Here is a 13,420-nt window from a genome sequence, read left to right on the forward strand (position 1 = left end):
CACACCTGCTCCTGCAAGGCTGCCCGGCGGGTGCTTTAAGGCTTCGAAATATCAGGTGGCCCCAAGGCTCACTGAGCTGCCCAAAGCCCCTCTCCTTCACTCCACACAGCCTGCAGCCCCCGGAGAGGCGATTCCCCAAGGCCACGGCGACAGAGAAGCGGAAGGCCCTGGGTCCGGGGGAAGCAGGAGAGGACGATGTTTCTGTTGGGGATTTGGAAAGCATCCTCAAGGGAATTTCAGGTCCCTCCAGGATCATTTGCTTTTAACAAGTGGATGGACAAAGGCTGCTCAATGTCTTAATTACATCTGTAAAAAACCTTAGCTAGGAAAAACATACCCTTGGTAAGTCCCTTCTCCATTTTTAACCATGTTTTCCATCCAAGAAATTAGACGCTGAGACTATGATTAAACAAACACCAGTGCACCTCTTAGCTCCTCCCTTCCCCACCTTCCTTCTTCACTCCTGATCCCCCAGACAGTTAATTTACAGTTTGGGCGATTCTCTGACAAGCCTCACAGGAGGCAGGCAGCTCAGCTGGAAAGCTGATTGCTCTTCCCAGCCTCCAGGCTCTCTGCAACATCCTCCAACTCATCCAGGATTTCGGAGAAAGACGGCCTCTTAAATGCTTCTACCTGGAATGAGAAAGGAAAGCTGAAGAGGACACCCTGGACAGAAGGTGGGTGCTCTGCAGCAGCTCTGTTGGGTCCCCCAAAGCTGGGCAGCGGTATCCGTCCATCATTAGCACTGGTCTGAGTGACACACTTGCTGGTGGAGCCTTCTGGCATCACCACTTGGTGATCGAGGCCCAGGCTGCTGCAAATGAGCAGCTGCAGGACAGGTCTCACGGTGCAGTACAGCTCAAGCAAAAGCAACGAGATGCTGAAAACCAGCCTGACATGCCCCAACCTGGATAGGGTGTTGGAACTGCTCATTCCAAAGCCCACCCAGATGGTGCAGGGGCAGGTGTTGTGCAGGGAAAGGCTGCAGATAGGTATCAGGAGGGAGATGTATCATTCCCTGAGCTTTCTTATGACAGTGAGAGTCAGTGAGTCTTGTCTCCCTGATGCGGCTCATCCTCAGTGGACTGTGATCCTCCAGCCCTATCACTGCCATCAGGGTGCACCCAATGCAAAGGACATGGCCCGGGGCACCCCCATCCTGCACCCCCACTGTGCTATCCTGGGGCTGCCCTTTGTGCCTGACCCTGCAGAACCAGCCTGGGGAGAAACTCCCCAAACCTGCACATCGCAGAAAGGCAGAGAAGAACAGTCCCATGGGCCGTTTCTGGCAGAAGTCTGTTATTATATCAACTTCCATTAGGATGCTGCCCATCAGAGATGCAAGATCTGAACACACATAAATCTAAGCCTGTTGCTGATGTGAATCACTCCTCTAATTCAGGGCAAGTTATTCACATGTCCTCGGGACCCACGCAAATATTCACTTCCATTTGCTGCCATAAGCTCCTAGTAATTAGGTGCATTATGATCAACCAGCTTCTCCACCCTCTGCCTGAGTACTGCCTTTGTTTTTCTCTTCCTTTCAGAGATTATCTGGAATCCTCGCTTTCTCTCTGCTTTGCCTTCCAAGGTTTTGGACAGGATGGGCAGGCTCCCAGCTTCCACCACTGCCTTTTATGCTGAAGCAAGAAAGGTTGGAGAACTATGCTCTGAGGTAATGCTTGTAATGCCAGGGCTGGTAACAGCGAGGCAGTGACCTCCGGAGAGGATCAGCTGGGTGCTTCTGCCTGCAGCCTGGCTTAAGTAGGGACTGGAGATCATCACCAACCTGCTTCCCACTCTGGGGTCAATGTGCAAGGGAACAGGCAGGACCTTGAGGTGTTTCAGGCAGTAATACACAAACTAAACACTTCTAGGCGCAAAACTGGACGGTGGATGAAAGCATGCTACTGGCCCAGGAAGGTCTCACCACTTCACAGCTCAAGTCACAGAGCCCTGTATGCTAGCGCTGTGCAGAAGGTTCCAGCTCTGCAAGGTTCACAACAATTTTGGTCTCTGTCATACAAGTGTGATACCAATCCAATAAAACCAAAGGAAAAAAAACAACAAACTGGAAAGAATCTTACCCAACAGCAGCTGGCAGCGAGGTCCATCACCTGCTTCGGGCATTCGCTGATCATCCCTTGGAAGGCAGCAACATCCAAGCCATAATCCTGTGAAGAAGGGGTAAGAGTACGTAGAAAAGACTTCAGCTATAAAGTCCTTTAAAAGTTCTTCATCCTTCCCAAGCTGTTAAAGCACAAAATGTTCACGGTTTAAAGCTTTTAGGATCTCCATCACAGCTATTTTACTGATGGCTATGCAAGGTACTGGGGCAACACCAGCTCTGGCAGGACTGCACAGATGGTAAACCATTAGCAGAGCCGGCAGCATCCTCCTGCTTGCTCTGTGCCATCACTGCGGGCGGCATGCGTACTCCTGGAAAAGCTCAGACTAAGGCAACAAGAGCCACAAAGGCAGAAACCAGCAGAGGAACCAGCACCATGTGCTGAGCAGTGGCCGCCGAGGACAGGAACTGCAGATAACCTGGTCTTCCAACAGCGACTGAGAGTCAAAGGGGTCCAGCCAGCTTTTCCGTAACTACAGCTCTGCCCCTCTAGACTCCGGAGTCTCTGATACGTAATTCTCCTTCATCTTGTGAACACAGACGGAACATTAGTTCCTGTTCAGTCTCATAGAAACATGGAATAATTTATGGTCACCGCAGGTTCTTTGGAGTGCTCCTTGGAAAGCAGCAACTTGCTGTTTTTCATCTCTGTTCAGGATAAACCTTCCCTTCCCACTTTGTGGAAGGAAAATGTTGCAAATGTTGAAACAAAAAAGGCCATGTTTTTAGGGAAGCCCACTCTTTCCACATGAACTGTGTGTTAACTGCAACATATTTGAAAATAAGTATTTGTGATGAAAGTTGTGTTTAACTTGCCACTTCAATGGAGAAGCTGAAATGTCAAAGCAAAATTAAGTATTTGGAATTAAAGTCTTTAAATAGAAGTACTTCATCTCAAATTGTTGATCTAACAAAAGTTTTGAAACTGTAGATGCACTGAACTCTTGTGCACTGAAAATTCTGAGATCAGATTTTCTCATGGGAAAATTTCTAGAGAGAAACCTGAGTGGGAACACGTACACATGTGTACAGGTCCGTCTGGTCCAGAGAGATGCCACAATGTGGTACAATGGAGAAAACACCGTTAGATTTGGCTGCAGGAATCATTACCTGAGTCCTGGGAAGCACTTCAGGGTCAGCTGGGATCCTGCCCAGGATTTCACAGAGGACAATGCCAAAGGAAAACACGTCCACCTGCAGGAGGGGTGGAAGAGCGGGAGGTGGGACAGGGCATGCACAGAAGCAAAGCATGAGAAAGGGGAGTACCAATGACAAGGTCCTTCCACTAGTTATGCAAAAGTCAGTGAACCCCTAAACTTCTGAAACCACCCAGACACACCACAGCCCCACTTGGAGTCCAGCCTCATCTTTGGGAAGCCTGGCCCCATGCTCTTGTTCAACGTGTCTGGTGCTTCTACCGCAGCTCTGGCATCCCCCACAGCTCCTGCAACAGGCTCATCAGGCTGGAACTTATCAAGCATCTTCCTCAAAGAGGCTTCACTATGTTTGTCCATGGCAGCAATCCGTTTCCCTAAAAGTTTTACTTAACAAGGCCACATCAGGAACTGCCGAGGTGCTAAGCAGAGCATTACTGAGCAAGGTCCAGGTAAGCAGGGCAATGTTTCCCGCGGAAGAAGGGAAGGGCTTTTCTGCTGTTAAGACACGTCACCAGCAAGCAGAAGAGACATCCCCAACGCTCACTCAGGAGCTCCGAGGATGAACAAGGAGCTGGGAAGCAGTGCCATACCTTCCGGTCATAGGGCTCTCCCCGCAGCATCTCAGGAGCCATCCAGAAAGCAGAGCCCACCAGAGACAGCTTCCTCTCCACATCCTGCACAGGCAGCTCCACCACCTCCCTGGCCAGCCCGAAGTCGGTCACCAGTGCCTCGCGGCCCCGCGGTGTCACTCGGATGAGGCAGTTCTGAAAGAAGCCCATGGGGCACAGCATGAGACACCCAGACACCCCTCGGAGCGGCAGCTCGCTGGCCCTCAGCCCCACCTCACCGTCAGGGACCTGCATCCCGGCAGCACGCACGGAGCGCACGGGGCAGATTAGGGACGGACCCATCATGTTTGAAGCCAGGAAAAGTCCTTTGAAGAAGGTGTTCAACGGACATGGTGATCCACACCCTTTTATCTGAAAGAGACCTCGAAAGGCACATGTTGACCTTGTTCACCGTTCAGCCAAAGGCAGGCAGGATCACAGCCAGCCCTTCTCACTGCCTATGGCTACACATCCCTAGCATGGCTTTCTGGAGGAATTCCTATCAAGCTATCTTAAAGTTTCTCAAAATCCCAGCAGTTTCAGCCTGTTCAGTTTGCCAGGATTTCCTCCTTGGCATCTGCTCCCAGGGAAGTAGCAGAAACGACAGGCATCTTCTCCAGGTGGCTCTCACTAACAACTAGATTTCAAGCGAGCACGTACATGCTCCTCTCCTATATCTTCAGCTATCTTCACTGCAGGGTTCCTTGGGGAAGGATGAACATCCTTCAGGGTTGAACCATCTCAGTGAGACAGAAAGGACAAGCAAGGACCTCCAGCGCTCACTAATTTTCCACAAGCAGATCTGGAAAGCTCCTGAGCTCATTGGTCACCACCAAATAGGAAATTAAATCTGACCTGACTTCAGAGCACAATGGCCAAGAAACCTGTGGTCAGAGGGAACCGGGCTCTGGCCCTGGTGTTTGTGATTTCATGGGTAGTAACTGAGCCACGTAAACAGCCTGAGCTTCACTCAGGTGAGTTCCACTCCTGTGCTGATGTCTCTCGAGACTGTAACACTTGACTGCCCTCCCCAGTGCCAACCTTCATCAATATTTCAAGTTTCTCTTCAAAAGCTCATAGAGCAGCAACAAACCTGGCTTGTAAAAGGTGCATTGCTACCTATTCAGCATCAACTGCAAGGACTTGCAGGTTCCATGCCCATGAATCATCAAGCCAGCCTCTGGCATCAGTTGACACAGATGTGGTCCAGGCTGGTGGCCAGCCCCCCAGCTCACATTCCCTGCGATATGACAGATATGCCGCAGATCCGCCTGAGGTTTGGACAGTTTTGCCCAAGAGAGATCAACAAGGCACTGCCCCACCATGTTCCTACTGCCATAGCAGTGGCAGAGGAAGAGCCACATCAAAGCCTGTCCCCATGGACAAACCAAGAACGGCAAAGCCCCAGTACTGCTCCTGCCCCCACCGAGCAGCACGAGCCCACGCTGAGGAGAGCAGCCCCCCAGCCAGAGGGCCAATGCACCAGGGACACGGCGTGCCTTGGTGTCTGTGCTGGTTCACACAAAAGTTTTCTCACTTTTACTCTTCTGATTCTCTCCCCTGTCCCACCAGGGAAAGTGAGCGAGCGGCTGGCGGGGCTAAGGTGCCGCTGGGGTTAAACGACAACAGTGTAACACCCAAAGTCTGTCTCCGGATGCCAGTCTTCACAGCTGGCACACTGCCAGGGTGTGAAACCCACAGAGGTGACTATCCTAAAATTGGTCACTTAGACCCCCTGGATCAAGGAAGAACAATTTCCCTGCACTTGAGTCAGGAGACACACATGTCCTGAGCTGTGCTGGTGCTCTGCACACAGACAGGGACCATCTCACGTGGCACTTGCTCCCAGAGGCTGTGACCAGCTCCTGTTAGCAACAGCTTCCTCCTTGCTGTGAGCAGGAAAGGAAATTCCTACATCTGGAAGAGCTTCTCCTGCAACCGTAGGCAAAGAGAACCATGTGCAATCCTGCACACATTTCCATCTGGTTTCCTTTCTGACAGCAACAGCACTAGGAACGATATATTTTTATCTCTATCTGGGCCTCCTGCTTGGCAAGCAATGAATGCAACGCAACGACAGGTTTTATCAAGAAAGCTTCCTTGCCTGCAGAGGGATCAGCATGGAGCAGAGGACCAGCGTGAGGCCTCCTGGTTACAGCCCTAAAGGGTCCCTGTATGGACCCCAACACAGTCGCCTTCAGCAGTCTGGGAGCAACGTCCCATTTCCAGCTACGTACCTTGGAGTTGAGATCTCGGTGGTAGATGTTCTTGGAGTGCAGGTAGATCATGCCTCTGGTGATGTCAGAAGCTAAGTCCACTTTTTCTTTCCACGTCAAAGCAATATCTTTGCTGGCCAGGAGCTCTTCCAGGCAACCCCCATTCACGTACTGTGAACAGAGACAAAAAGCAGGTGGCTGTGCGGCCAGGCACAGGCTTCCCTGGAGCTTCCCGGGTGCTGAACCCTCCCTCACCAACCCAGGAGCCCCTCCTTTGGGACAGAGGTTGGGAATGCCACCGCACGCAGGGGCCCCTGTGTGTGATACATGCAAACATTCCTCCCGGCACAGTAAGTCACTGCTGGTCTCTTGGCTCTGCCCCACTGCAGGGACAGCTCTATAAGCCACTCGTGGTCCTCACTTACAGGCAAAAAGCCTGGCCGTGGCTCAGTGAACACCTTCTGCCACCAACAGCGTAGGAACAAGGTGAGACCTCTCCAGTACCAGCCCAGGCTTTTCCATTAGATCACACCACTACTCCAGAGCCACTCTGGAGGTCTTGCCACTCTCTGTCTGCTTTACTTTCTACTCCTGCCCTCCATCCCTGGCTCCTGTTCTCTCCACCATCTAGCCCTTTGGTTGCAACAAGCCAACAAGCCAACTTTTTGGCTATTCTGCCTGAATCTCATGGCTCTGCAGTGACTGTGCCCCACTCCAACTGTGACCAGCTGTGGGGCAGTAAGGACCAGAAGCCCGTCCGAGGCAGTCTTGCTAGTCCAAAGTCATTCACAGGCGGAGGAGTCAGAGAAGCATAGATGTGCGTTACAGGCTATCTGCTATCCTCCCTGCCGAAGAACTGCAGGGTCCTTGCTTGCCCATAGCACACTTACAAGCAAGAAAACTTTACCTCCAGAATGGGGTACAGCTTGTCATCCTTCACGCATATCCCAAGGTACCTAAACAGAAGAGCACACACAAAAAAAAAGAAAAGAAGCTATCAAGGTTCAGCTCAGTTCCTCAGGAGAGAGCTGCCCTAAAGACACCAAGCGAACTCCAGCCCCTGCTAGTGCCCACTGCTCATGGCCCGAGGATGCGCCCACCTGACAATGTTGGGATGGGACAGCTTCTGCAGCAGGCTGATCTCACGCACAATCACCTCTTGGTCCACGTCATTCTTGTAGATCTTCACCACCATCACTTTACAAGCAGCAGCCTGGGTCACCTGGAGCCAAGGTCGGAGCAGGACATCTCTTAGCTTCCAGAGGTCTGCCAGTCCTTCTGGACAACAGCATCCCTTCCCAACCAAAGGCCTGAACCTCTTTTCCCTTCTGCCCAGAGCTTTGTGCAGTCATTTGCACAAGTGCTGTCCCTTCCACATACGCAATATTCCAGCGATGCCTGCCTGGGGGGCCAGCGACAGCTAGGTCCCTCCTGTCCCAACACATCACAATACTATTTCTCTGCCAAAGTTTGTGTGTTCCTTAGGCTGGAGCAGTTTCTCAGCCCACACTGGGTTACTGCAGAGCTGACTCTCTCCCCTCCAATGTCTTGCATTCAATGTCCCTTCCCAACTGCGGCCTGCCCCACATCTCCATCCCTCCTTCCTATCCAAGTCTGATCACTGCACAAGGCTGCTGGCCACACTCCTCACCCCCAATTCCTCCTGCACCCCTGCCCATGGCCAGTACCCCCTTGCCCAGGCTCTGCCAGACAGACACAGCAAAGCAAGCACAGAGCCAGCTCATCTCTCCTCCACATCCCAAGATCTGCTTCTCAGCCACATGCCAATCTGAACCTCTGCTATGGATTACTACCAGACACTTCATGCCTAGGGCTGCCCCTGGACAGGGATACTGGAAGCTGAAGAACAGAAAACAAAACGCTCTTTCCTCATCTTACAACACTGACCAGACTGAGCAGGCATTTTTAGGAGGAAATTTGCTGTCCCCTGCAGGGGCACCGGGGCTGGGCAGTGCTGAGTGCCCAGGTTTCCCGCAGGCTGCAGGACATGCAGGGATGCCCCAGCTCCCAGCCCTGACGGGACCAGCCAGGGCCTCTTCACTGCAGCTCATGTTATCTGGGCTGACGATCCAAACAGCAGTTTCCAAACCACATCACAGAGCACTGCAGTACTTCAACATTTCCATCCTCAATTAACATCTGGTTTAAGGAGACTCAGGTATCAGGTGTGGCCCACACTGCTGTCCTGATAGCTCCCCAGGGCTAGCAGAGAAACCAGCCATGTGTTTATTTTTCTCTCATTTTGAGGTTTGTGGGGTTTTGCTTGTTTGTTTTAAGGGAAAAATAGTTTAATAGCCAGCATGAGCTGGCTAAAGAGCAGCACTCTGAGTCCCAAAGTGTCACTCATTGTTCTCAGTGATGGTCATTTTATGGATAAGGTTACTAGCCCAGGTGAAGAGAACAAAGAGCTGCATGTAAGACCTAGCTGGGCTGGAAGGAGAGAAAGGTTCATTATAATCAGGGTCACAAAACAGTCTGGGGAGCAACATGAACTGCTGCTTCCTTTCTGAAGGAACGCAACCTGATAGTCGATGTTATCGGTGGAATAACTCTGCCTCTCTACTCGAGCAGGTCGTACGGAAGCCAGGGCTCTGACACCCTCACCTGATGGGACTTCATAACCCCAGACTGTGGGTCACTAATTAGACATAACTGACCATTAACTGTAATTGCACAGATGTAGAGATGATATTGATCATCTTTGCCCAAAGACTGTGAGTGCCCTTTTGCCCAGGACAGAGCACAGGGAGCCGGTGAAACATGGAAGATATGAAAAATTTTCAGAAGACCTAATACTGGGTTTCAGTGAGACCTATTAGCTCTGCACAAACTTTGGTGGAGACACTGAGCTTCCAGGTTGCATGTTGCAGCTGGACACCAGCAGAGTTCACAAACAGTGCCTGGCCGGTGGAGTCGGTGAGTGCTGGAGGCGTTCCTGTCCACAGAGCAATGCAAAGTCCAGCCTGGTCTGGAGAAGAAACGACTGAAAAGCAAGGGTAGACCCACCCTTGTAGGACCCACCTAGTAGTGGGAGAGATGGGCAAAGGTAACGGGCTCAGAAGGCCTCTTCCAAGACCACAGGCCCTAAGACTTTACACTGTCCAACACAGAGCAGCCTTTGGTCTGCTCTGAAATACACCGAGTGTCCAGTATTGTCCTGGATTGGTATGAGAACCAGGAAAGTGCAGAGGGGCCTCCAAGGTATTCTCATTTCATGCTAACGAGCGATGAAGGGTTAAGATCTCGTGTCAGCCTTGAGTGGAGAAATAAAGGTGAAAATCTGGCACTGGAAAGTTGCAGAAAGACAGGGAGTGGGACTGTGCTGCTTAATGTGTATGAAGATTTTTGAGGGCCTACAGACAAAGAGGTTGCTCAGAGGCTCCCTTTGGTCAAAAAGAAGTCGTGTTACATTTCTCTCCTGCTTTTGAGCACCTCAGCCCCCTGTGCATGAGAGCACTGTATGAGAGAGCTGCCAATGAAAGAAGCTTTATGCTTTCTCAGAGAGAAACTCAGGCCTGAATAGCTCCTTATTGCACATCGGGAAAGTACGGCAGAGAAAGAGAGAAAGTACCTCGTGCCCAGGTCATGCGATACGTAACCCGCAGAGCAGAAGGCTGTGCCTGGACCTCTTGAGTCTGAGTCACCAAGTGAATCCTCCTTCCTCAGCCAACCCACACATGACAACTCCTGAGAATGGGGTTAACCAAAGGACAAAGGATGGCAAAAGCAACAAGCAGCCAGTACAGGCAGCGCTAGCACTTCGGGGAGTCCATGTCCTTGCTGCGGAGTGCTCTGGAACACAGCATCTGTTGGCAAAGAGCTTCAAAGGACCATCATCAGTGATGCCTGGCAGCAGGAGTGCTGCTGTTGAGGGCTACGAGTCCTGGGGGACTGGCTGACTGAAGAGGACCGAGTCATCAGAGCACTTGGTTACGGTTGTGCTTGAGTCCCCAGATAAATGTCCCCACAAAGGACTGTCCTTGTCCCAAGTCCTCCTCCGCTGTCTTCTGACTATTTGACACATAGTATTTCATTCAAACTTTACTTTTTTTACATTTCTTTTTCTGCTGCTACTTCAAGAAGTTATTTCATTTTCATTCAAGATCCGTGTCTCCAGCCTGCCTACTGCTGGAATTTCATTCATTGTCAGGGCAGGAGGAAAATGTCACACATGGAGGAAACAGCAACCGTTACTATGAAAATGTGCGAGATAAGGGAAAGAGAAAGCGATGGCAACAGCACGCTGTGTAGGTGGAGAAGGCAATTACTAGAGCGAGGCTGTGGCAGGGAGAGGTATTTGTCATGCATTGCTCCAGTCTCCAAAGAGCTGCCATAGACCTTTGACTGGAGATTCCCCTTGAACAGATTTAGTGAACTGTCCCTGCACCTGAAGTTCACCCAAGGGCTTTGTAACAGCACCAAGCCCAGATGCAGTAGAGGAAGAGACAGAGCCTTGACAAACCAGTGTGCACTTATCTGTCTGACTTGTGTACTTTCTGCAGTTCCATGGCCACATCCTGCCAGCCCAGCTCCATTAGCTTCAACTGGCCACATGTGCTTACACCAGCCAGAGATCTCACTCAGAACATGTCAGAGCACTGCTCGGGCAGAAGCATCTTCTGCTGGCCCAGGAGAAACGTGCAGTCATGACGTTTGTCACGGGGCCAGTCAAGTTAAGGAGCTGAAGGCAATGGCCAAGTTAGGCCCAATTTGTTTCCACTGGAGCTGCGTCACGTCCCAACAACCAAGTCCAGTGTCAGCATCCACATTCTGGAGAACTGCTGGGAGGACAGGTAAGGTGGGTTAACCTGGCCATGCTGCAAAGCAATGTGGCATCTGCTCTCTGAGATGAAGGCTGAGTCTCACTTCCTAACATGATGCACCTCCTTTGCTGTTCAGAGAGTGAGCAGTGATCACCGAGGGTTGCAGGGAAGGAGCCCAATCCCATGCACTCCCTCCAGGTTAGCAGTGGCACTCCTGGGCTGAAGAAGCAGCATAGGAGGGTGGCAACGCTAGCAGCACCTTGGATCCTGTGCTTGCTCAGAAAGGGTTAAATAAAGTCACACACCAGTGGAGCTTGGTGCAGGGAGTGACTCATAACAGCCCCAGGTTTTGCTTTGGTGACAGCACCACCTGCATGATGCGCTGGCTTGCAGGGAGCCACCACCCTCCTGACACCAGGGCAGCAGCGGCAGAAGTGGACAGAGCAGCAGCCCCTGCCCCAGGCCCTCTGCTTCTCCCCAGCATCACCACAGCGCAGGGCAGCAGCCGGAGAGCGCTGACAGTGCTGGTGTCTCCACAGGGCGTGGGTGGCAGGTATTCTGGGAGACACACACAGCTTAATTTTACCCTCTTTTTCTCTAGATATTTTGCTCCAGTTTTGACAACACAATCTGCAGAGAGCATAAATATCCCCTGATCTCATCCAATACCCATTGTAGCTCCCCAGGAAGCCTGTTGTATGGCTAGATGACAGTATCAATGAACATCGATTAAGCGCATCCCCCATTTCCTTTTTCACTATGGAAGGGGAGATGTGCACCAAAGGCGATGTGCTGGGTGCACTGAGGGGCGTCTCCTTTCCTCCCTCACCCCATCCAACCTGCCACACTGAGCTGGGAGGGATGAAGACAAGGAAATAAGCTCAAGGACAGGTTCCTCAGGTGAGGCACCATCTACACAGCCTCAGCAGCTGCTCACACAGGTCACGGGCTGCCTGCATGTCAGGTTACCTTGTAGACTTTGGAGAAGAAGCCGCTGCCTATGAGCTCAGCGTTGAAGTTTTCCCAGAACTCCAGCTTCCTGACAGCTGTTCGCAGCCTCTGCCAGCGGTCCACGTGGTAGTAGGCGTCTGACGACTCGCCATAGTAGTGCGTGTGGCCAGAGGGCTCCGGCGTGATCAGCCCTGCCTCACACATCATGGGGCAGCAGCTGGAACACAGCAGATTTCACAGTGAGCCAACAGCAGCACCCGGACATCAAACAAATACCTGCACTAGAGACCAGGACTGGATGAAGCCTCAGGAATAAATGGAGAGGAGCCGAGGCACCACGATGATGCACCGTGCAGCATGTGTTGCACCAGGAAGAACGCATGGGCTGGGTAAGTCACCATGGGCTTAGGCCTGCCTTATGCAGGGTGTATTCCCACTCCTTTACACTGGGACTTAAAGATGTCAGATCAGCATATATTCCTTCTACAGGTTTACAATAGATGGGATGCATCACCTTCAACACATGATAGTGCAGCCCAGGAAACCCCAGGGGACTCAGTCTTGCTCAGCCAGCTTACGTTGGGTTAAAAGCCACCGTGTCCAAATCAGGCTTTTAGCACAGGTCACATGCCACGTACTAATGCCACATCCATCTCCCTGGAGCTCTAGACATGGCTTAGCTGCTATTGCAGACAGAGGGTCATGGCTCGAGTGTGCTAGCAGGAAACACTCCATCTAAAAGGGTCCTCACTTGGCAGGTGCCTACAGTTCATTATAAGCCCTAAAGAATCACAGAACAAGGAAATGCCCCAGCAACCCTTCTCCTGTCTGCATGTTCTGAATTTGATTCCAAGCTCCACGTGCCTCTGCTAGATCGTCTTGCTCTTCCACTGCTCTGATTCTCACACTTGCCTCTCCGGTTCCCACCCTCCATTCCCCTTTCTGCCTTTTATAGCACCAGGCTCACACTCCTCCAAAGCCATGTGCCACTTGCCTCTAGCTACTTCCAAAAATGCAAGGGAGGCAAATACAGTGGAAAATGAGCTTCTGGCACCCTGAGTGAGGCAAGTAAGGCACCTATTTCCAAATAATTATAAAGCACTATTGGTACACTACGAAGCTGTCCGAGCACCTTCCACTCACAGCAGGTGATGTGGGGCCAGGCAAGCTGCTTTGCCAGACTGTAACCAAATGAGACAACAGTCAACAAAGGGTAATTCTTCAATGCTTCCAGCTGAAGCAAAGGTAAGCTCTGCCCTCTGCCAGTTTCTGTCCTAGGTCTTGCACCAAGCAAGGAGCTGTATCAGCATCCCTTGATCCCGTGGATTATTTTACGGCTACTTTGCTTCTATGGGGCGAGGCAAAATCTGCACTGAGATGTGCATAAAATATTTGCACCGACCACCTCAACACCCACAGTCCAGCCAAGATTCAAAGAGATCTGCCAAAAAAGGACAAACAGATGTGGTGACAGGGCTAAGCAGGGCAGGAATTCAGGAAGAGCTAAGGGTTGGGACATGGGGCAGGGAGGCAGACAGCACTAAGCAGGGCAGGGATCTCTGACGTGAACAGCAGG

General features: G+C 51.5%; 1 protein-coding gene across 1 annotated transcript; it reads right to left on the reverse strand.

Annotated features, from left to right (window-relative positions):
- Positions 1-531: 531 nt before the first annotated feature.
- LOC104378442 (dual specificity testis-specific protein kinase 2-like) lies at positions 532-12,051 on the reverse strand. Its single transcript, XM_009985460.1, has 8 exons — positions 11,863-12,051; positions 7,210-7,331; positions 7,017-7,065; positions 6,131-6,280; positions 3,876-4,049; positions 3,239-3,322; positions 2,088-2,174; positions 532-633 (listed from the first exon to the last, which is right to left on the reverse strand). The coding sequence occupies exons 1-8, from the start codon at positions 12,049-12,051 to the stop codon at positions 532-534; spliced, it is 957 nt and encodes a 318-aa protein (XP_009983762.1).
- Between the last annotated feature and the right edge of the window lie 1,369 nt (positions 12,052-13,420).

This window comes from Tauraco erythrolophus, chromosome 22, assembly GCF_009769465.1.
Source record: "Tauraco erythrolophus isolate bTauEry1 chromosome 22, bTauEry1.pri, whole genome shotgun sequence".
Lineage (NCBI taxonomy): Eukaryota > Metazoa > Chordata > Aves > Musophagiformes > Musophagidae > Tauraco > Tauraco erythrolophus.